The 24,306-nt window shown below is 35.5% G+C and overlaps 2 protein-coding genes across 2 annotated transcripts in view; one reads left to right on the plus strand and one right to left on the minus strand.

Moving 5' to 3' along the window:
• LOC100880687 (cyclic GMP-AMP phosphodiesterase SMPDL3A) overlaps positions 1-24,306 on the plus strand; it is a 188,355-nt gene that overhangs the window by 18,395 nt on the left and 145,654 nt on the right. The window lies entirely within an intron of this gene.
• On the minus strand, positions 14,321-20,208 carry LOC105663069 (glutathione S-transferase 1-1-like). The gene is made up of 7 exons (XM_012290028.2): positions 20,004-20,208; positions 18,854-18,989; positions 18,517-18,748; positions 17,577-17,635; positions 17,372-17,513; positions 16,429-16,596; positions 14,321-14,936 (listed from the first exon to the last, which is right to left on the minus strand). Exons 3-7 carry the CDS (start codon positions 18,655-18,657, stop codon positions 14,787-14,789), a joined length of 660 nt encoding a protein of 219 aa, XP_012145418.1. The 5' UTR covers positions 18,658-18,748; positions 18,854-18,989; positions 20,004-20,208; the 3' UTR covers positions 14,321-14,786.

The raw sequence follows: 24,306 nt of genomic DNA on the forward strand, positions 1-24,306 counted from the left end.
CCGTGTGCCCGTAAACGAGTCGACCCACTTCTCGAACGTTATTGGAATTCCACGTAGTCGATTTTCACGAGGTATGCGGGCACGAAAGCGTGGAAATCCAAGGAGACCGCAAATCCTTCGATTCAACGCGAGCGTTAGCCCGTTTATGGCCGGCCGGAAATGCACTTCTAATCATTCGCGGTTATGGCCGGCAGAACGTGGAACGCTCTTTTGGGAGGCATAGGCTAATTACAGATAGTGCCGAGGGATTGAATTTGCCAAACGGAAATCGAGTCGGGCATCTGTTTCGCTTCGAAAATTCGTCTGCTAGTCAGACATTTCCAGCCAGTTCCACCGCCATAATGGCAACAAATTGAATAATGCTACTCGGAGCGTGCTCGCCGGCGATGTTAAACGCTCGAACGGGATCTATTGCGATTCGATCAGCCGAATTTCTACACGTACAACCCTATCGACTTATGGAAGTTTAAAACAATATGCGGAAACTGCTGCGTTGAGGAACGTTTCGTTCTATTGTTTCTGGAGTTGCAGATTTGTCGCTTCGAGAAATTCGCTAGATTTTAGAGGCGGTTCTCGAGAATGGAAATTATAGATTCTTTTTAGAGATATTCGAAATGTAATAATAATTCAGAGGACTCAAACAGCAGTTTCACACAGGAGAAAGTTGAGAAGATGTATTATAAATGTCCTTTAGGAGGTACAACTGTTGTGAGACACTCTGTATACTTCAAAGTATGTTCTATACGTGATATGTCAGTAGGTGAGTTTTTAATAAAGAACAAGCTGCATCTTGAATGTTAATCAGGAAGATGACCTTCAAAGCATATGTCAAGATCAAGCTACGTCTGAAGGTCAAGCTCAAGCTGAATTATGTACCAGGATAACATTATATTATTATGTATCTGGGTAAAATTACAGAATTATGTATCAGGATAAAATTATAGAAATATGTACAAGGATGAAATTGTACAATTATATGTTAGGATAAAATTACAGAATTATGTATAAGGATAACATTACACTTTTATGTACCAGTATAGAATTACACAGTTATGTATCAGGATAAAATCACACTTTTATGTACAAGTATAGAATTGCACTTATATGTAGCAGTATTAAGTTACACTTTTATGTACCAGTATCAAGTTACACAGTTATGTATACCAGTGTCAAGTTACACACTTATGTACCAGTATTAAATTACAGAGTTATCTACCAGTGTCAAGTTACACACTTATGTTCCAGTATCAAATTACATAGTTATGTTCCAGTATCAAGTTACACAGTTATCTACCAGTATCAAATTACACATGGAAAGTACCAGTATCAAGTTACACAGTTATGTTCCAGTATCAAATTACACAGTTATGTTCCAGTATCAAATTACACAGTTATCTACCAGTGTCAAATTACACAGTTATTTACCAGAATATTAAATTACACAGTTGTGCACTAGGATGAAATTACTCTTTTATGTACCAGTATAGAGTTACAGAATTTTGTTCCAGTATAGAATTACAGAACTCTGTACCAGTATAAAATTACATAGTTATGTACTAGGATATAATTACTCTTTTATGTACCAGTATAAAGTTACAGAATTCTGTTCTAGTATAAAATTACACAACTCTGTACCAGTATCAAATTACACAGCTATGTACTAGGATAAAATTACTCTTTTATGTACCAGTATAAAATTACAGAATTCTGTTCCAGTATAAAATTACACAATTATGTACTAGGATAAAATTACATAAACATGTCCCAGTTTCTATGTATTAGAATACTAGTACATATTAGGTGTTGTTTTAAGATTACAAATGTATGTAAGGATGACATCGAAGTTCTATGTGACACAAAATGTGTTGACACATATTTCCTAAATAGTGCAGTAAGTACTAGTGTACTACTGACACAGTAAGTGTTATATTTACCCAACCAATCGCTACCACCTACTAAATATTTCAAAAAACCACAAGAATCGACCCGTCAGGAAAATAGCGTGAGAGCAATTTTTCGAGTGCGAGTTACGGCGAGCGTTCCAGGACCTCGTAATAAAAATACGCGTTTATAGTATGTGCGTGTGCGTACGTGCAAAGAATTGCGGCAACGAACGATAATTTCAGGCTGGATGATGCAGCAGAAAGTGGCGAGAGCTGAAAAAGCCCTCCGCTTCCGTTCCTGGAATTCCTGTTCGACGGTCTACGGCATTCCCCCGGTTCCTGAATTTAATTAACTCGCGGTCCATTTCGAGGATGCGGCCGCGTGGATCGCCCTCGAGGAATCATTGAAGGGAGGATAATGTTTTTACCGGGGAAATTGCGAGCGGGCAAAGTCGAGAAAGTTTCATCGGCCGGGAAATCAGCCCATGCCACTTTCCGCGGCCCGTTTTTCCCTGGATTTTCGACAATCTTTCAAATTAAACTGGATATTTGTCGTGCACCCAGTTTCCACCTTGTTATTTTTCGAGATCCACGGTCGTTTAGTGTCTTCTAAGAATCTAGATTGTTGCGTTTTCTTGATACTGGAACCTCTCTAGGCTATTTCTGTAATTTATGATTATTCAATACTTGTTCCTGTAATAAATTATTATAATATTCTTGTAGACTCTATTTTGAATGTTAAATTAATATAACAATGTGTAGATTATTTTATAAACATAATACTGAGTTTATTCAAAAAAGAATATTAAATTAATATAACACTCTGTAGGTTATTTTATAAACATAATACTGAGTTTATTAAAAAAAAAATATTAAATTAACATAACACTCTGTAGGTTATTTTATAAACATAATGCCGAGTTTATCTAAAAAAGAAAATTATAACTATAGTACTAAATTATAATATGGTGTCAAGAAAATTTGACGTGAAAATAAATGAAAAATAATTTAAAATTTGCAGTGAACGATTTTATCAATAATGTTACAGATTTACTAACATGCAGATACATCTGGAAGATTATTTATAAATAATGAAAATCGTGTAAAGCAAATTTTTGTTCATTTCCTCAATATATTTTTTTTCCACGACAAATTTTATTGACATATGCCCACTACATGTTGTTGCGATAAAATTGAATTGATTTACATGTTTCTGAACTTTTTCGATAAACAATTTGACGTCGCCACTGTTATAGAGAATAATAAATGGCCCTTTTGGTCCATGCACGTGCCATCGAATAGAGGAATGTCTGATTCGTTGCGATTCCATATCGTCATGCAACAGTCGCGCAATTTGGTAAATGACGTGTGATCGCTGCGATAACGTTTTGTCAATTATGACATCGCAACGAAATTGCACGCACGCGAACTACCGGGGTATCGATAATATATATTCAATTTTTAGCAACATTTTATTTTCATTCTGTACAATTTGGACGACCGTTTTACGTAATATTTGGGTAGATGTAAATTAGTTTGGAAGTATGAAAATATCAAGTGAGGAGAATTTTGGGATTTGGGATTTGGGAGGTTTGGGAATTTTGGGAGAATTGGGATTTGGGAGATTTGGGAATTTTGGGAGATTTGGGAATTTTGGGAAATTTAGGAATTTTGGGAGATTTGGCAATTTTGGGAGATTTGGGAGATTTGGGAATTTCGGGAGATTTGGGAGATTTGGAAATTTTGGGAGATTTGGAAATTTTAGGAGATTTGGGAGATTTGGGAGATTTGGGAATTTTGGGAAATTTGGGAATTTTGGGAAATTTGGGAATTTTGGGAGATTTGGGAGATTTGGGAATTTTGGGAGATTTGGAATTTTGGGAAATTTGGGAATTTTGGGAGATTTGGGAGATTTGGGAATTTTGGGAGATTTGGGATTTGGAAATTTGGGTATCTGGTGATTTAAAAATTTTAGGATTTAGGGGTCTGGTGATTAGGTCGTTGGTAATTTAAACATTTTTTAATTCATAATCTTACGAATATAAGATTTAGAAATTCGAAAAACTCCAACTTAAAATTAATTTAAAAATTCCCAAGTACCAAAAATTCTCCACTCATAAACCTAACATTTACAACACAAACATCCTCTACATATATAAACATTATTATTCCACAAGAAACAACGTATCTACCATTGATTACGTAACATCCGGAATTCTTGTATTCAGCATAATTTGACTTGAAAATGTTCTCGGTTCAGTGACTTCGCGTGCCTGTGCCTTACGATTCCAAACGCGATACAGAATCGTGTGGGTATAAAATGAAAGTGAACAGCCTACCTTGAACTTTCGAATTAACTATTCCACCTGGATCGCAAGTTTATCTGTACCAAATGATTGATCATGCATTTTTTTTTCAACGGAAACTTCGCAATTAATAGTGCATGCGAACCCTACAAGGTGCGAACGTGCAGACTGACTCACTTTGTTGCAATAAGCTTGTCACGAATGCATTAGCCATTATGGTTCCGAGTTGAATTTCTGTCTAAATTCTTTATTAAAATACATATTAATAGATTAATGCATACATATTTTTATCGTAAATAAAATATTTTATACAAATTGTAAAAATCATTATTTTAAAAGGATGGATCCTTTTGACTTTGGGAGAAATTCAGTGTTAGAGTTAAATTAAGTGAATAATGGAAGTACAGGGTGTCTATTAAGGAAAAAGACGGACCAATCAGGCGCGAGGATTACGCATGCGCAGACGCGAGAACACAGCTTTGAGTCTAGCGTCTGCGCATACGCAATCCTCGCGCTTTGATTCCCAACGTCCCTATTTCCACTCGTCATATCCCCAACGCTCCGTATTTTCACGCGTCGAATCCCCACGCGGCGTAATTCCACGCGTTATATTCTCTACGCTCCTATTTCCACGCGTTATATCTCCAACGCTCCGTATTTCCACGCGTTGAATCTCCACGCGGCGTAATTCCACGCGTTATATTCCCTACGTCCCTATTTCCACGCGTGATATCTCCAACGCCCCGTATTTTCACGCGTTGAATCTCCACGCGGCGTAATTCCACGCTATATATTCCCTACGCCCCGTATTTCCACGCGTCGAATCCCCACGCGGCGTAATTCCACGCGTTATATTCTCTACGCCCCTATTTCCACGCCTCGTATCCCCAACGCCCTATATTTCCACACGTTGAATCTCCACGCGGCGTAATTCCACGCGTTATATTTCCTACGCCCTTGTTTCCACGCGTTATATCTCCAACGCCCCATATTTCCACACGTTGAATCTCCACGCGGCGTAATTCCGCGCGTTATATTCTCTACTCCCCCCATTTCTACGCGACCGTGTTTTTCCTTAATAATTCAAAAACGAAGCTTCACACCCCATTTTTGCAAAGGGAAGTCTTATTCAGAATGTCGTCAGCTACCCCCATTTCAGAGACCTACACTATGAGACACCCTGTATAGTTAGAATTATATAACTATCTGACTTTAGCTTGAACGATACTGTGTACGAATGCTATAATACTAAAACAAATACTATCTTGTTATGTTAAATGTTAGAGTTCAATGTTAATTATAGTACTTAATATTGAACTCTAACATTTTACTTGAAATATACTCTGAAAAACCATACGAGTTTTCACACGAGAAATTGACGTAGAAATCTTTTTTCGAGGTAAACAGCATCGTAATTAAGAAGATAAACTGATCCGATTAAAAGTTAATTAATCGGTTTAAGAAGTAATTGATGGAAACATGCGGCTAGTTTAAAACGAAACATCTGTTCTTTTCACCCATGATAATTCCCGTAGTTTCCCTGAAAATTTCATTCGCACAGAGACAAATTGACAGTTGATGAATCAACATCAATTTAAATTAGCGATAAAATTTCTCTCCGATTCGGCGTTCCCGCAGCAAGTTAAAACAGTTTCAGCGAAATTCGAAGTGAAATTAACATTACCACCTGGTGATTCTGTAAATAGCGTAATCGGTATCGAGCACGGGTTAATGAACCATATAATTATGGTACTTATACATTGTTCCCGGCACAGCCAATTTGCTGCGACGATTAGCGTTCTTTTCATTCGATGCTCACTCGCTAATTATCGTCCAACTCTGTGTTATTGCACTCTTTAACTGCTACCTAAGATTCAACAAGTATCTTCGCCACAGATTTAACCTTTAATCGATTTTCAATTCTTGCGGATAAAAGTTGTGTTGCGAAGCTTATTTGGGAATAGCAGTGTCTTTAGGCTCTGGGGAACGAGCAGTTAGGGATTTGGGTTTTTATGGTTTGAGGTGAGCTAATTGGGAGCAGGGATAGTGTGATCATTTAATTTGATGGTTCAGAAATTTTCAGATTTTCCAGGGGGACAGATTTTGGAAACAATGTACTGAACTGTTGGATTATCAAGATTTTACAAATTCGCAAATTCTAAAATTCTCAAATTCCCAATTTCCTTAGTATTCTACTCCCCAATTCCCCGATCCCAAATTCCCAATTTCCTTAATTCCCCACTCCCCAATTCCCCGCTCCCCAATTCCCCGCTACCCAATTCCCCGCTCCCCAATTCCGTGCTTCCCAATTCCCTGCTCCCCAATTCCCTGCTTCCCAATTCCCTGCTCCCCAACTCCCCGCTCCCCAATTCCCTGCTTCCCAATTCCCTGCTCCCCAACTCCCTGCTCCCCAATTCCCTGCTCCCCAATTTCGTGCTTCCCAATTCCCCGCTCTCCAGTTCCCCGCTCCCCAATTCCCCGCTCCTCAGTTCCCCGCTCACCAATTTCCCGCTCCCCAATTTCCCGCTCCCCAATTTCCCGCTCCCCAATTTCCCGCTCCCCAATTTCCCGCTCCCCAATTCCCCGCTCTTCAATTCCCAGCTCTCCAATTCCCAACTCCCTAAATTCCCAAATCCACAATTTTCCAATTCCCCAAATTCCCAATTTCCTCAATTCCGAGCTTTCCAATTCCCAAATCCCTAAATCTCCATATCCCCAAATTCCCAACTTCCCAAATACTCAAATCTCCAAATTCCCAACTCCCCAAATTTCCATATCCACAAATGCCCAGCTTCCCATATATCCAAATCTCCAAATTCCCAAAACCCTAAAATCCCAAATCTCCAAATATCCAAACCCCCAAGTTACCAAACACCTAAATTTCCAAGCACCTAATTTCCTCCTTCCCCAAATTTCCAAACACCCATTGACCAAGTAATATTGTAATCTTTGAATATACCCGATATCAGCGAACTGTAGACAGCAATACAAATGGCGGCAATAGACCGAGATCCTGCAGCTAAGTTCAGCCTGTGTACATATACCACAGGGTACGTATGGCGTCGCGACTTTCAAGGTGATTTGTAGGAATAGAGACTGAGTGATGGTGCAGAAACAAATCATTTGTTAATGGAGACTGTGTTGCTGAAATATAGCTACTACATATCCACTGTCACATATGTGTGATACTATATCCTGAGTAGCTCTAACAGTGTGACGCATCTGTAACATCTTACTATCTTGGTTGCGAACGTGATAATGATCTATTATCGTAACGTGTTCTATTATTTATTATGCACTCGAACATATTCTAAGATATGGAACGTGAGGTGCAGTGGAGTGTTAGTATGATATGTTGTAATGTTAGTTTTAGGTTATGTAAATTATCAAGTTTTAGGTTATTTAGTTTTAGGTTATTTAGTTTTAGGTTATCTAGTTTTAGGTTATCAAGTTTTAGGTTATTGAGAACTTGTTATATGCAATGTTACCAGGTCCAAATTACTTAAGATAAATTTGTTATTACAGGTATACAATAATAATAAGTTAAATTATCTCAGTGGATCTTATAATATTTATTTGAAGTTATTACTAATGTTGAGTTATCTAAACTGAAAATATTACATATATCTAACATTGTAATTGGGTAAATTGGAAATTGGGGAAATTGAGAATTGGGGAAATTGGAATTGGGGAAATTGAGAATTGGGAAAATTGGAATTGGGGAAATTGGGAATGGGGGAAATTGAAATTGGGACAATTGGTAATTGGGGAAATTGGGAATTGGGGAAATTGAGAATTGGGGAAATTGGAATTGGGGAAATTTGGAATTGGGGAAATTGGGAATTGGGGAAATTGGGAATTGGGGAAATTGGGAAATTGGGAAATAGGGAAATTGGGAATTGGGGGAATTGGGAATTGGGGGAATTGGGAATTGGGGAAATTGGGAATTGGGGAAATTGGGAATTGGGGAAATTGGGAATTGGGGAAATTGGGAATTGGGGAAATTAGGAATTGGGGAAATTGGGAAATAGGGAAATTGGGAAATAGGGAAATTTGAAATTGGGGGAATTGGAATTGGGGAAATAGGGTATTGGGGAATTATGAAATTGGGGCAATTGGGAATGGGGGAAATTGGAATTGGGACAATTGAGAATTGAGGAAATTGGGAATTGGGAAAATAGGGTATTGGGACAATTGGGAACTGGGGAAATAGGGTATTGGGGCAATTGGTAATTGGGGAAATTGGGAATTGGGGAAATTGAGAATTGGGGAAATTGGAATTAGGGAAATTGGGAATTGGGGAAATTGGGAATTGGGGAAATTGGGAATTGGGGAAATTGGTAATTGGGGAAATTGAAATTGGGAGCAATGTTGCCAAAACTGATATAACTGTCTAATATTGCTATTAATAAATTTTAAAAATTAAACACATTAAACCTACCTAACATTACCATTGTTATATTACCTAATAACAAGTTAGAATTTATTAAATTTATTACTGAAATTACTATCAAATATTACCAATATTAACCTTAACCAATGTTATTATTGAGTCCAAAATTATTTACCACTGAAAGTGGCGCCATTTCCACAGTAAAATTCGCGTAAATTTTCGAAAGTTCATTTAAGAAAACATGTCGTAAACAGCGGCGCAAATAGATGCAAATTTCATGGAAACGAAACGAGAGGGAATAATGCGTACTGAGTGCGAGCCTCGTGTTTATCGGAAGTGACTTAGAACCGTGCAAGACTAATTGAGAGTTTCCAGGCTGTTCTAAAGCGTTACAGCAAGGGGGGTAAATTGGAAGGCTAACTTTACATGATCTGTTTGTTCCCTGAAACGCTCGGCTTGGATGTGGTTTTCGTTGAGGAAAAGTTTTTGAGAGTTATTGATTGTTTGGAGAGATGCAATTCTGACTTTGAATAACGGCGTATGAGGAATATTGTTCTAAGTATGTTATGTGCGAACCTGACGAACTTTGCTTCTCATGGATTGTTTACATTCTTTCGTTGATTTTGTTTAACTTATCTGAAAATCTGTAATGGGTTTTATTTCGGTGTTTTGTTTCATTAAATTTTATTGTTGGTTACGATGTTTGTGATATCGCTAAAATTATTTTAAAATACGTATACTAAAATTGTTATATTGTTAAAGTTATTCATATACTGTTAAAATTGTTATGCTGTTAAAATTGTTATGCTGTTAAAATTGTTATATTGTTAAAATTCATGTGCTGTTAAAATTGTTATCTTGTTAAAATTATTCATGTACTGTTAAAATTGTTATATTGTTAAAATTATTGATATGCTGTTAAAATTGTTATATTGTTAAAATTCATGTGCTGTTAAAATTGTTATCTTGTTAAAATTATTCATGTACTGTTCAAATTGTTATATTGTTAAAATTGTTGTATTGTTAAAATTATTCATGTTCTGTTACAATTGTTATATTGTTAAAATTATTCATGTACTGTTACAATTGTTACATTGTTAAAATTATTGATATACTCTTAAAATTGTTATATTGTTAAAATTATTCATGTACTGTTAAAATTGTTATATTATTAAAATTATTCTTATACTGTTAAAATTGTTATATCCTTAAAATTATTCATATTCATTATTAATTATTACTATTAGTTAATATAACTAGTAGTCTTCATTTTATAATTAATGTTAGCATGATGTAATATAATTTATTACTTTATATTATTTTATTTTTATTTTATTCAAATCTATTATTTGTCCAGAAATGTTTTCCATAAATTTAGAAAATAAATCTAAACACAGTAAATCAGCATACATCTGATCAGAACTCCCATAACAAAATAATTAATCCAATCCCGAAAGAGTAGCTCGCTCCTCGCAATATATCGCCGTTAATAAACCATTCAGGGATGTTTCTCTATTTATTTAAGACTTAGATACACCATGACCAACCACAGAAGTTGACCATTGAATAAACAGTACAAGAGAAGTTACTTCGCGTCACGGTTGTTCAAACAAAGAGAAAGTGGTGTAACGAGGACAACGTCAGGACTCGATGATTACACGAGGGACTTTAAATTGTCCTTGCATACCAGATACTTACCAGACACTGTTTACGATTGCATTCCTAGACAAATAATCTACAATGCACGTACTAATGCATCTTCTTTACTAATTAGTGTTTAATCAAAATTTAATCAAGGTAATAAAATGTGTATATGTATGATACTTTATATGTGTATATGTACATGCATATGTGTATATTATGTACTTTATGAGATCAAGATTATAGCTGGCAAAATTTTTGATGAATACATATTTTATTTATTTTTGACAATGGGGAAAATATATATAGCTAAACACTCTACCTTATTGGTGTATTTCTTCATTTAAAAAAAAAAGAAACGTGTGAGTATATTTAAAAATATTTGACTTTACGTTCCATTAACATTACGTGGTTAAACGAGAAGCAATAATTGGAGGTCACGTCATTGCCACAGGCATTTTAATCGCTTCTACCATCGTCTATTCCGCTTTTAATTGATCACCCTTCATCGCCTTGATGTCTTTGAAATTTATTTCAACCCCAACCGCGACGGCCATAAAAGCAACAGCGCCACAAGGGCCGCAACTTGGCGGTTTAATAGAAATCCATTGGCAAATTTCAAATTCATCGTCGTTGTTTGAACTTTATCGTAGCCAACAGTTTCAAATGTTCATCGACTGTTCTGTTTGCGCTCGTTACACTATACCCGGCGAAATTTTGCATTAAAAATGTTATGAATTATATATCTGTCCGAAATGAACTAATTAACTGTTTCACGTTAAAATCAAAATTACTGGAAATTATTTTGTAATAAATAGAACCAATTATAAACTTGTTATGAAGGAAATTATTAACAATTTTCCCGGGAATGAAATTGACGATTGAAAGCAGAATGCTTATGGTATATTTGCTAATGGTGAATAATTCTGGAAAATAACAAATATTGAACGTAGTGCTTTGATGTGGTGAGATAATAGGGTTCGTATGATATTTGCGAAAATGGGGGATGCAGTGATTTAGGAGGGAAGGAAAAGAAATATAAATTTATTTTAGGGAAAATGGGGGAGGTTGGTAATTTAAAAGTTCAAAGGAAAGGAAATTAAAAAATATATACTCCTGAAAAATATACTTTTTTAACCTTCGAATTAACAAATTCCTGAATTTCCCAAGTTCCAATTTCCCAATTTTCCAATTTCCCAAAATTCCGAATTTCCCAATTTCCCAATTTCCCAAAATTCCCCATTTCCCAATTTCCCCAATTCCCAATTTCCCCAATTACCAATTGCCCCAATTCCTAATTTCCCCAATTCCCAATTTCCCCAATTTCCAATTTCCCCAATTCCCACTTACCCCAATTCCCACTTTCCCCAATTCCATGTTTCCCCAATTCCCAATTTCCCCAATTTCCAACTTCCCCAATTCCCAATTTCCCTAATTCCATAGTTCCCCAATTCCATATTTCCCCAATTCCATATTTCCCCAATACCTTATTTCCCCAATTCCAATTTCCCCAATTCCAAATTTCCCCAATTCCCAACTTCCCCAATTCCCAATTTCCCCAATTACCAATTGCCCCAATTACCAATTGCCCCAATTCCCAATGTCCCCAATTCCCAATTTCCCCAATTCCATGTTTCCCCAATTCCCAATTTCCCCAATTTCCAACTTCCCCAATTCCCAATTTCCCTAATTCCATATTTCCCCAATTCCAAATTTCCCCAATTCCCAACTTCCCCAATTCCCAATTTCCCAAATTACCAATTGCCCCAATTACCAATTGCCCCAATTCCCAATTTCCCCAATTCCCAATGTCCCCAATTCCCAATTTCCCCAATTCCATGTTTCCCCAATTCCCAATTTCCCCAATTTCCAACTTCCCCAATTCCCAATTTCCCTAATTCCATATTTCCCCAATTCCATATTTCCCCAATTCCATATTTCCCCAATACCTTATTTCCCCAATTCCAATTTCCCCAATTCCAAATTTCCCCAATTCCCAACTTCCCCAATTCCCAATTTCCCCAATTACCAATTGCCCCAATTACCAATTGCCCCAATTCCCAATTTCCCCAATTCCCAATTTCCCCAATTCCCACTTACCCCAATTCCCACTTTCCCCAATTCCATGTTTCCCCAATTCCCAATTTCCCCAATTTCCAACTTCCCCAATTCCCAATTTCCCTAATTCCATATTTCCCCAATTCCATATTTCCCCAATACCTTATTTCCCCAATTCCAATTTCCCCAATTCCAAATTTCCCCAATTCCCAACTTCCCCAATTCCAAATTTCCCCAATTCCCAATTTCCCCAATTACCAATTTTCCCAATTACCAATTGCCCCAATTCCCACTTTCCCCAATTCCAAATTTCCCCAATTCCCAATTTCCCGAATTCCATATTTCCCCAATACCCTATTTCCCCAATTCAAAATTTCCCAATTCCCAATTTCCCCAATTCCAATTTCCCCCATTCCAACTTCCCCCATTCCCAATTTCCCCAATTCCCAGTTTCCCAAATTTCCAATTTCCTCAATTCTCAACTTTCCCAATACCCAACTTCCCAGATTCCCAAATTTCAGAATTACTATATCTACAATTCTTCACTTCCCAAATTCCCAAATCCCCAAATTTTCTAATTACCAAATCCCTAAATTCTAAAATTCCTCAACTTGTCTCCACATACATCGTCAAATACCTGCGTCCGACGCATCAAATAAATCGCAGCGCAATTAATATTAAAACCGTAGGAAACAGTTTATTTTTGAAATCTCGCCGAAACACGCGTTACCTCGAAACAGTATTCGACCACGATCGATCGACAGATTCTATTACAAACTGAGAGCACATTCTACCATCCGAAACTCCCCGGGTTCTCGAAACTTCGACCGGATGATTTGCGACAGATAACCGAGAAGGGTGGCAGAGAACGCAAAAGCAAACATAACTACGTACTCTCCAAGGGTCCACAACGAGATAATCGCAAACTGTCTAACCGAGTTAGCGGTGCAGTCTCTTTATAAATGCCATGGTAACGGCAATGTCGCTTGCTTTCGAATCGACCATCGGGATAAACATCTACGGACATTCAATCCGCCATTGCGTCTCTCGGATCTTCGTATTGTTCAACACGTCCCTTCATGCATTGTGACCTGACGGGCGACGAATTACCAGCTATGCTTAATTACGCTTGACCTTATCTGGTATTTGTTTTTTGGGTCTTCAAGTTTTGATGTAATGAATTTAACATGGTATAATTCTTGCATGAGCACAGTTTGACAAATCAAGAAGGTTATTTTAGGGTGGACAATTTTTTGACATGTTTGAATGTTTGAACTTGGGTGAAGGGTGGATTTGAATGGAACTGGTTTTTGATAGATGTAATTGAGTTTTGAGTGAGGTTGAGTTTTATGAATTAGCTTTTTAATTTGTTAAGTTTAATTTTAATAAGTTTAATAAGTTTAATTTTTATTAAGTTTAATAGCTGAATCAAGTAGGTTTAATCTAGTAGATAGGTTAGATTTAAGTTAACAACTATGTTTACAATTTTTTTATTAAATTAGAATATTTGTACAATTCAACTGCAATTTTTACACCAAGCTATTGATACAATTTAATTACATTTTTTAAATTAAAATATTAAAATATTTAGTTAAAGTGTTCAGTCAAAATGTTGATGCAATTTAACTAAAATCTCTAAATTGGAATATTGATGTAATTCAACTAAAATTTTTATATTAAAATATTCAAACAATTGAACTAAAATTTATAAATTAAAATATTCATACAATTGAACTAAAATTTATAAATTAAAATATTAATATAATTTAGTCAAAATTTTTTAACTAAAATACTCATGCAATTAAACTAAAATTTATAAATTATAATACTGATTCAACAAAAATTTTCAAATAGAAATGTTCATACATTTGAACAGTTAACAAATAGAAATATTAATACGTTTGTACTGTTAACAAATTAAAATGTTCATACATTTGAACAATTAATAAATTAAAATATTAATACGCTTGTACTGTTAACAAATTAAAATGTTCATACATATGAACAATTAACAAATTAAAATATTAATACGTTTGTACTGTTAACAAATTAAAATGTTCATACATTTGAACAATTAACAAATTAAAATATTAATACGCTTGTACTGTTAACAAATAAAAATTTTCATACATTTGAGCAATTAACAAATAAAAATAATGATACAATAAAACAAAACTATATAAATGAAGAAATTATTTACCTAAAATAGTATATCAAATAGTTACAATGAAATGTATTATCAAGTGTTCTTAAAGTTTTATCGAACACAATAAAAATGTTAGACAAGGAACATTAATAGAAATAAAAGTGCAATTGAACAGAATCGTAAAATTAGAAACGATAGCTGCCTTTAAATCGTGTTTTCTACTAGACGAAGCCTCGGTTAAACGAAACGATGATTTACAGCTATCTAAATAGCTTTCGTGTCTAATCTCGATCATCGGCGGTACACCAACAAGAAATTTATAGTCGTACAGCGTCTCGACTCTGCTCGCGGCTTCTGTTTTAACTGGATCCTTCTAAATTCGCTCGATACTCTTCGGTAAAGAATTTCGTTCCTGGAGCATGCACATCCTCGAAACCAGCCATGAGCTCCTTGCAATTGTTGTACCATTTCGTCACGTTTTCGTATCGATCGAGGTCGAAATCGAAACACTGTCAAAATAATATATTATTTTTCATTTTTTTTATTTTAGTTACTTCACATTTTTATTTATTTTTAATATATCTCATAAAATACTTCTTCCATGCAATAAAATATAATTGAGTTAAAACTTAAAAAATAAATACATTTTTTTTTACGAATTCAAGTATGAATATTTACTATATTTTTATGTTCGTGAAAGTTAACCTAGAAGTTTAATTTAACCTTGTACTATTTTCGTTTTCCGATAAGATTTTCTTTATCATAAAATTGAAATGAGGTTTGAGAAATGTGACATAAATGTGATAAAATAATTGTTTACAAGAATTATTTAAAATCATATTCGAAGGTTAGCTGTTCAATTATTCAGATTTAGTTTGAATATTATTAGAAACAGAAATGAAAAATAACGAAGCATGGAATTATTTAAATATAAAATATTGATAATTCTTGCATCAAACTAAATATTTTCATAATTATTTTCATAACTAAATAGTAGAATAGTTCAACATAAAATTGTGGAATCATTTAAATAAATAAACACAAAATAATAAAAATGTACCTATACCAAAATAATGTGCAATCAAATGAAATACGAATTTTACCATTTATCTACATAATCATTTCATTGAATAATAAACAACAAAAAATTCTTGTGACTATAATTATCAATATAAAAAACTTAACACTTAAAAACTTGAAACTAAAAATTTTCATGAAACGACAGTTACCAGAAAAGTGCGGAAAATTTTTTCCCAATTCCCAATTTCCCCAATTCCCAATTTCCCCAATTCCAATTTTCCCAATTCCTAATTTCCCCAATACCCTATTTCCCCAATTCCAATTTCCCCAATTCCCAATTTCTCCAATTCCCAATTTCCCCAATTCCCAATTTCCCCAATTCCCAATTTCCCCAATTACCAATTTCCCCAATTACCAATTTCCCCAATTCCCAATTTCCCCAATTACCAATTGTCCCAATTTCAATTTCCCCAATTTCCAATTTCCCCAATTACCAATTGTCCCAATTCCAATTTCCCCAATTTCCAATTTCCCCAATTACCAATTGTCCCAATTCCAATTTCCCCAATTTCCAATTTCCCCAATTACCAATTGTCCCAATTCCAATTTCCCCAATTTCCAATTTCCCCAATTACCAATTGTCCCAATTCCAATTTCCCCAATTTCCAATTTCCCCAATTACCAATTGTCCCAATTCCAATTTCCCCAATTTCCAATTTCCCCAATTACCAATTGTCCCAATTCCAATTTCCCCAATTCCCAATTTCCCCAATTCCCAATTTCCCCAATTCCCAATTTCCCCAATTCCAATTTCCCCAATTCCCAATTTCCCCAATTCCAATTTCCCCCATTCCCAATTTCCCCAGCTATGAAACAGGAGTCCGACATTTTTATCGTCGAGCGTGCCATACGATTCACGGGTTCGATTCTTTATTGCTCGTACGATATTATATGCTTGATGTGCCATTCTCAAATACTTACGTGCAAAAGGCAGATAGACGTGCTGATGGAGAAATCAGCGATCGTCAGATTATCACCAGCCACAAATTCTTTACCTTCGAGGAACTTGTTTAATATTTCGCACGATTTCTCTACTGCTCGTACGCGTTCCTCATTTAGTGAATGAGTTTTGCCGAGTATCACTGGGAACTGGAAGAAAAATTTTATTCTTTATTCTGTGTCAATTTTATGATTTTATGTGAGAATATTTGTAATTATGGTATGATAATGGTTTCAAGTTTTTTTTTTAATTTTCAAGTTGCTAAATTTTTCAAATTTTCAATTTTTAAGCTTATTTTCCAAATTTTTAACTTGTAAGTTTTAAGTTTTCAGGTTTTCAATTGTTAAGCTTATAGATTTTCAAATTTTTTAACTTGTAATTTTTCAAGTGTTTGAATTATAAGATTTTGGAAATATTTGGGATTTCAATTTTAATTTTTAATTTCTCGGGTTTTTGAACTCTCAAGTTTCCAAGGATTGAAGGTTTCATAATTTTTTATTTTTAATTTCAGAAGTTCTTAAATTTTCAAGTTTTCTAGTTTTCTAATTTTCTAGTTTTTATTGATAGTTTTTTAGTTCCCTCCTTTTTGCAAATTCGAGTTATATAATTTATTTCGCTAATTTTTTTTGCTAGTTTTCTAATTTTCTAATTCTCTACTTTTTGCACCATTTTTTTGTTAATTTCCTAATTTTATAGTTTTGTACTTTTTCCAAATTCAAGTTAAACAATTTTCAAATCTTTACACTTTTAAATTTTTATAAAGAGCTCCTTTTATAAAGCTCCTTCCGTTTGTGGCTCGCCCCTGTCCAGGGCCATATAGCGAGACTCCTAATATTTCTCTATTTCAAACAAAATCTCATTCCCCAAAAATCCATGCTTTTACAATAACCAAATAAATGACAAAAATAGTATTAATATACGTACGTAACACATAGAGATATTTTCAAATAGAGAACCAAGATCAAAATACAACATCTGATCAACAGCTGCCCGCTTTTTTGGATCCTTAGGATATAAAGAATCATTTCTCGCGTATCTATTGACTAAGTATCCCATAATTGGTCGACTGTAATCATCAAAATACAACATAAGAAAAGATAATATTATAATTAAAATAATTGCCACGTACCTTTCGTACAAAATTAATCCATTGTCGTTTATAGTCGGTATTGTGTGCTGTGGATTGATCTGCATAAATGAAATCGTATAACAATACATAAATCTTGTTCACGATTAATTTGTCGTATTATCACTAATTAATTAACTTATTGATTCTGGACGTTTGATATCAATGGAGATTCTGAACTTTTGTTGACGTTATTTTAGTACAAGTTTGTATTTTCATTTTGTAGAAGAATTTTCTGTGTGTGGATGAATGAATGATTGTATTCTCAGATTTCTAAATTTCTGGATTTTTGAATACTTAGATTTAAACATTTTTTAATTTTTAAATTTCTAAGTTTCTAAATTTTCGAATTTTTCAATTTTTCAATTTTTCAATTTTTCAATTCTTCAATTCTTCAATTCTTCAATTCTTCAATTTTCCAATTTTTCAATTTTTTAATTTTTTAATTTTCCAATTTTTCAATTTTTCAATTAAAAAATTTTTAATTTCTTAATTTTTATATTTTTATATTTTTAGATTTTTAGATTTCTATATTTCCAGATTTCTAGATTCCTACATTCCCAGATTCCCACATTCCTACATTCCCACATTCCTACATTCCTACAATCCTACAATCCTACATTCCCTCACTCCTAAACTTCTAAGTTCCTAACACCTACAAATTCTCCCTCATTTTAAGCCCAAAATAACAATCACAAAAAACCTCATAACCACCTACAAACTTCCCAAAATTACAAATTCAACTTTTCCCTCCTACCTCGCATTAAAAAAATCTCAAAACTCAAACATCTAAAGAATAATGCAAAAATTCAACATCCAATATCCAGTCAACGCAAATATCAATAAAATAGTAAATTACCCTATTCAAAATAAGAAAATCGAAACCCAGTAACAAACATAACTAATTAACCTAAATGAATAAACCGATACTTCGTAATCAAACCTTCACGAAGTCCTCCGCCATTTGCTCTCCTTTCAACACGTTCACCGATTTCAAGTTAAAGTGAACCCCAATCGCTTTTCCCAGAAGCAAAACCTGCCGACACGGTGGACTCGGTGGAAAATAGTAAAAATCAATCGGCATTTTGCTCCAAGTTCCTTTCGTTTTCTTTCTCCGACCTTCTGTCCCTTTGTTTCTTCCTCTTCTTCTTCGGCTTCTCGGCCGAGTTACGCCGCTGCGCAAACGACATTTTTATACACCAGTCGACCGGGTAAAGGGAAACTTTCGAATCTCTAGGCTTTGCATCCTAGCTTTGTACCTTGTTCGCATACAAATTTACCTGGCTGGTGTGTTTCCTATCCTATGGATTGGAAGACCATCGGCCAGATCGCGCGGACTTTTATGGGGGTCCCCGCTGAAGAATATGCTTACCGGGACTCTATGGTTTCTATAAACCAACCGACAAATGGGGTGACCTATCGGGAGACCTCTGTTATTTCGCTTGATTTCACTTCTTTCGCTTAAGCGTAAATTTCACACATGTTATTCATATTGACACATGTGTTGTTTTAGGAAAAATTCAGTGATTTATGCTTTTGAAAACATTTAGAAGTTAAATTATCGACAAGAATTTATAGTAAATTAGTTCCAAAGGAGTTATTGCATTTATGTGTAAACACGTATAATGTAACGTAACATATGTATATGTTATCACATATGTTAGACATATAACATAACACATATAACACATGTAACATAACATACCATGTATATTTTGTTGTAGACTGTCGCGTCATATGTGCAATGTCACATAACATACGTTTCCACATATGTCATAACATACATTTACATATGTGTTTTAACATACATTATACGTATAATGTAACACATGTTGCATATAACATAACTTGTCTCATATGTATATTACAGCATAAGTTGTCACATATGTATATGCATACATAATAAACGTATGTTATTATCATAACATACGTTTTATGTATGTTATCACATAAGTTATACATATAATATGACACATATAACACATACAACATATCGTATACTTCATTATAGACTGTCACATATGTGCAATGTAACATAATACACATTTACACTTGTGTCATAACATACATTCACATATGTGTTATAACATACACGTATTAGCATATAACATAACATGTCTCATATTATAATTCAAGTTGTCACATGGTATATACAACATTTTATGTATGTTATAACATATGTTATACATACATGTAACATATGTTTACGTATTTACATATAACAGATATGTTATACATGACATATGTATACGTATTTACATGTAACATATGTTTACGTATTTACATATAACACATATGTTATACATGACATATGTATACGTATTTACATGTGACACATATGTTATACATAACATATGTAACATAACATACCTTAAACATCACAATACAAGTTCACACACATATCACATGATACAATATAACACAAGTTACCTAATAAAAACAAGGAATAAACGAACGAAGTCAGCCAGCACCGATCAAAGAACACCGTAACAATCGAATGAAACGAACGATTCACTATCGGAACACCTTCAATTAAGCGTGCACGAATGATCTAATTAATGAACCGGTCGATTAGTTTGGTCAGTCCGTAGGAAATCGTACGTTCCGTGAACGAACGTGTTCACGAGTAAAGCAAACACAGTGCGGAGTGGTACATCGAGTTACCATAGCGATGCCATAACGCCAAACATAAGCATCAAAGTGTAACGATGACATTGTACGACGAACGTTCGAAGGTTGGCCGGGGGATCGATCGATGGGAAAACAAGCCAGGGGTGGTTCGCGATTGAAACTGAAAAGTTATCGCGCGATGACACGCTGTTCCCCGATGACAGGGGGAATCGTATTAATCTGCGAACAACGTTTCCGGAATACGGGAACGGGCTGCAAACGGTTACAATTAAAGCTGCAAATAGCGCGAGTATTTTACCATCGACGGATTCTGCGTACGTAACAAATCGTAGGCAAATGTTTACCGCAAAACATTCGATCGCTTTATATCGAGATATTGTTAGGGTTTCGTTTTCATGACAGTTTATGGACTGAGCGGTGTCGATATCGATGGGCTATTAAAGAATTATTTATAGGGTGCTATAGATGCTTTTATTACCAAGCATGTACACGGTGGTATAATAGGCTTTGGTAGGAAGAATTTATGGTAGGAAAAAATTGGTGGATGTAGGAATTATGGGATATTAAAATCTCTAATCGCTGAAATCCCTAAACCCTTTCTTTCTGACACTTTATAACTGCAAAACTCCATAACACTGAATGTCTAAATGTCCGAAACAACAAAACTTCAAACATCCACGTATAAAACTGAAGACTCAAAAACCTAAAATCCAAAACTCGAAACCCAAAAATTCAGAAACATAAAAATTCGAAATCCAAAACCCAAAACCCACAACTTAAAAATCTGAAATCCAAAAACCTAAAATGCCGAAAATACAAAAAATCGAAACCCGAAATCTAAAAATCTATGAACTAGAATCTTGAAACCCAAAAATCGGAACCCGAAACCCGAAACCCGAAATCCCAAAATCCCAAAATCCCAAAAACCCATAAACTCGAAACCTAAAAACCCGAAAACCGAAAACCCGAAATCCAAAAACCCGAAACCCAAAACCTCAAACCTAAAAACCCCGAACCCGGAACCCGAAAACCCAAAAACCCAAAAACTCAAAAACCCGGAACCCGGAACCCGAAACCCAAAAATCCGAAAACCCAAAATCCAAAAACCCGAAACCCAAAACCCGAAACCCAAAACCCGAAAACCCAAAACCCGAAACCCAAAAACCCGGAACCCGAAAACCTAAAAACCCATAAACTCGAAACCTAAAAATCCGAAACCCGAAGTCCGAAATCCAAAAATTCAATAACCCGAAACCCAAAAACCCGAAACCCAAAAACCCGGAACCCGAAAACCCGGAATCCGAAAACCCAAAAACCCATAAACTCGAAACCTAAAAACCCGAAACCCGAAGTCCGAAATCCAAAAATCCAATAACCCGAAAACCCAAAAATCCAAAATCCTAAATGCTAAAACGTAATAAAAAATTTAATCGGTTTAATAAACGCAATCAGTTAATAGCCACGAATATCTAAAAAATTTTAACCGCGAGCACAAAAATCGTTTAGATTAATTTTTATAATGGTTTATTATAATTGCTCGACAAAATTGTTTCACGTCGAATGTACAATATTTTGCATTTGTCATGAAACTCTAATTACACCGTAATTTAATATGTACATACTGGTCGTTTCTTCCGTGAAACTAATTGTACGGCCAATTTGTATCGAATGCATAAAATATGAATTTCAACTTATAATAATTTTCAGTAATTTCGTAGTATAATTATTTATTCAACCGCGCCGGCTAACAGATGTTTGGATATTTATTAATTCATGTTATAATTCAAATGAAATTATACCTTCCGGTTAATAGAAGTCGTTTATCGCGCGCACAGCGGATTACCGGAAATAAAATTTGTTTTAATGCTGCTTTCATTTGGAATCACCTGGATTATTAATCTTTCGCTGCACAACAATTCACCCTTTCTATCGTGCACGAATAAAATATCTTTATTAGGAATAAACCGTAGGATTTTAACGTGGGAAGAATATTTTGTACGCAGGATTGTGATTCTACTTTATTTACGTCGGACAATTTTCAGAGTATTTGCGGATTTTCAGGAATTTGGAGTTTGATGAAATTTCCCGATTTTGGGATCTGAAAAGTTGGAAGTTTGGAGGATTTGTAAGCTGCATCTGGAAAATAGTGTACTTGAAGACTGAATATTTTCAAATTTAATAATATAAATGTTTTCAAATTTTATAATCAACAAGTCTAGAATAGTAAATGAAAGCTTCCTTCAACAATACTTTACCCAAAAAATATTAATCCGTCAGATTCAATAAATTGCCTAATTCTATGAACAAAACCCAAAGCTTCGATGCAAGTGTCCGATTCCCAAACCAAAATATAATCCCCGGTATTCAAAGCCGTTTCTTTGATGTCGAATTGTTTAACGGAATTAAACATCAGAGGTGCGCGTGAACGCATAGTTCTCTCGTTTTCCCCCATAAATTACCGTCTCCCGATGGTAACCGAGGCGAAAGCAAAACGAAGAGGACCGAAGCTGCAATCTTCGGCTCTGCAATCCCCTTTGCCGATATCACATGTCGGGTAATAATTTTCCGACGCGAGCCGTCACGATAGTAAGCGATTGTCGGTAACGTTTCGTCGCCCGTTCGTCTCAATAAATTTCTTTCATTACTGTCATCACCCTGCCTCCCCCGCAGCGATCTCATTTTCCCCGGGACAATTACACGTGACTTGTTGCCGCGATATAATTTTAATTGGCTGCGAAAACGCGACGGTAGCACGCGTAAGATAACCGACCTGTGACCCAACGGGCTTGTTCATAAATTCATAGAAATGCCCGTGCGAGTTCCAGCAATTATTTCTACGGCCGAACGTCAGCGGAACGAGCGTCGTTTTAACGGTGTCACCGCCAACTAGAAACATCGATTACTCCGCGAACGAGCATGTAATTTGCCCGCGAACGAATGCGTCGCCACGCGTGTTACGCTCGCCACGCCGAATTTATTCGCGAGACCGACACCCCTGTTTAATCGCCGTTTAAACGATTATCGGCCAACACCCGTCCGTAAATACCGATTCCGATCTCGTCAAATTACGATCATTCGCAAAAATTTCAATTTTCTTATATTCCGCTGTGCGAAATTATCGCTCGTTACCGTCATTTCTCGCACGTACACGCACATCCCATGAGCGCGTATTTTTATTACGCGGACTGGAAAAACCTTTCGTCGTAACTCGATTGCCACACTGTACCAGTCAAAAAGTTCCGCTGGTATTTTCGTTTTTGACAGATCGTGTCAAATATTTTCACGATGTTTCGGGATATTTACTGTACGGTAACTAACGCGCGACCACGTAAATCGCCGTTTAACCTTTGAACAGGGACGCATGTATGTGTTCAGGGAAAGGACGTCACGATTTATTGCTGAGTGTACATATTTTTATATTCGTTGATGTAAGAAGTAGTTTGATTTATCATTTTTATAATATGGTAACGTAGAAACGCAAACTCATTGTTTCAAGCAATAGTGGTCTTGAAAGGGAATCATTATCGGGTGCTGACAATTTATCGAACCCTACAGTGAATACTAACTGCACAACCCAAACCCTAACAGCAAAACCCAAAACCCAAAACCCAAAACCCAAAACCCAAAACCCAAAACCCAAAACCCAAAACCCAATACCCAAAAACCCAAAATCCAAGAACCCGAAACCCAACATGAAAAACCCAAAAACCCGAAATCCTAGAACCCGAAACCCGAAACCCAAAACCCAAAATCCGAAATGAGATAACCAAAAACCCGAAACCCGAAACGCGAAACCCAAAAACCCGGAACCCTAGAACCCGAAACCCAAAAACAAAATTAAAAAACCCGAAACCCAAGAACCCGAAATGCAAAAATCCAAAAATCCTAAACCCAAAAACCCAAAACCCAATAACCTGAAACCCAACATGAAAAACCAAACAACCCAAAACCCTAGAACCCGAAACCCGAAACCCGAAACCCAAAACCCAAAATCCGAAATGAGAAACCCAAAAACCCGAAACCCAAGAACCCGAAACCCGAAACGCTAAACCCACAAACCCGAAACCCAAAAACCCAAAAATCCTAAATCCAAACACCCCGA

This window comes from Megachile rotundata, chromosome 13 (assembly GCF_050947335.1).
Source record: "Megachile rotundata isolate GNS110a chromosome 13, iyMegRotu1, whole genome shotgun sequence".
NCBI lineage: Eukaryota > Metazoa > Arthropoda > Insecta > Hymenoptera > Megachilidae > Megachile > Megachile rotundata.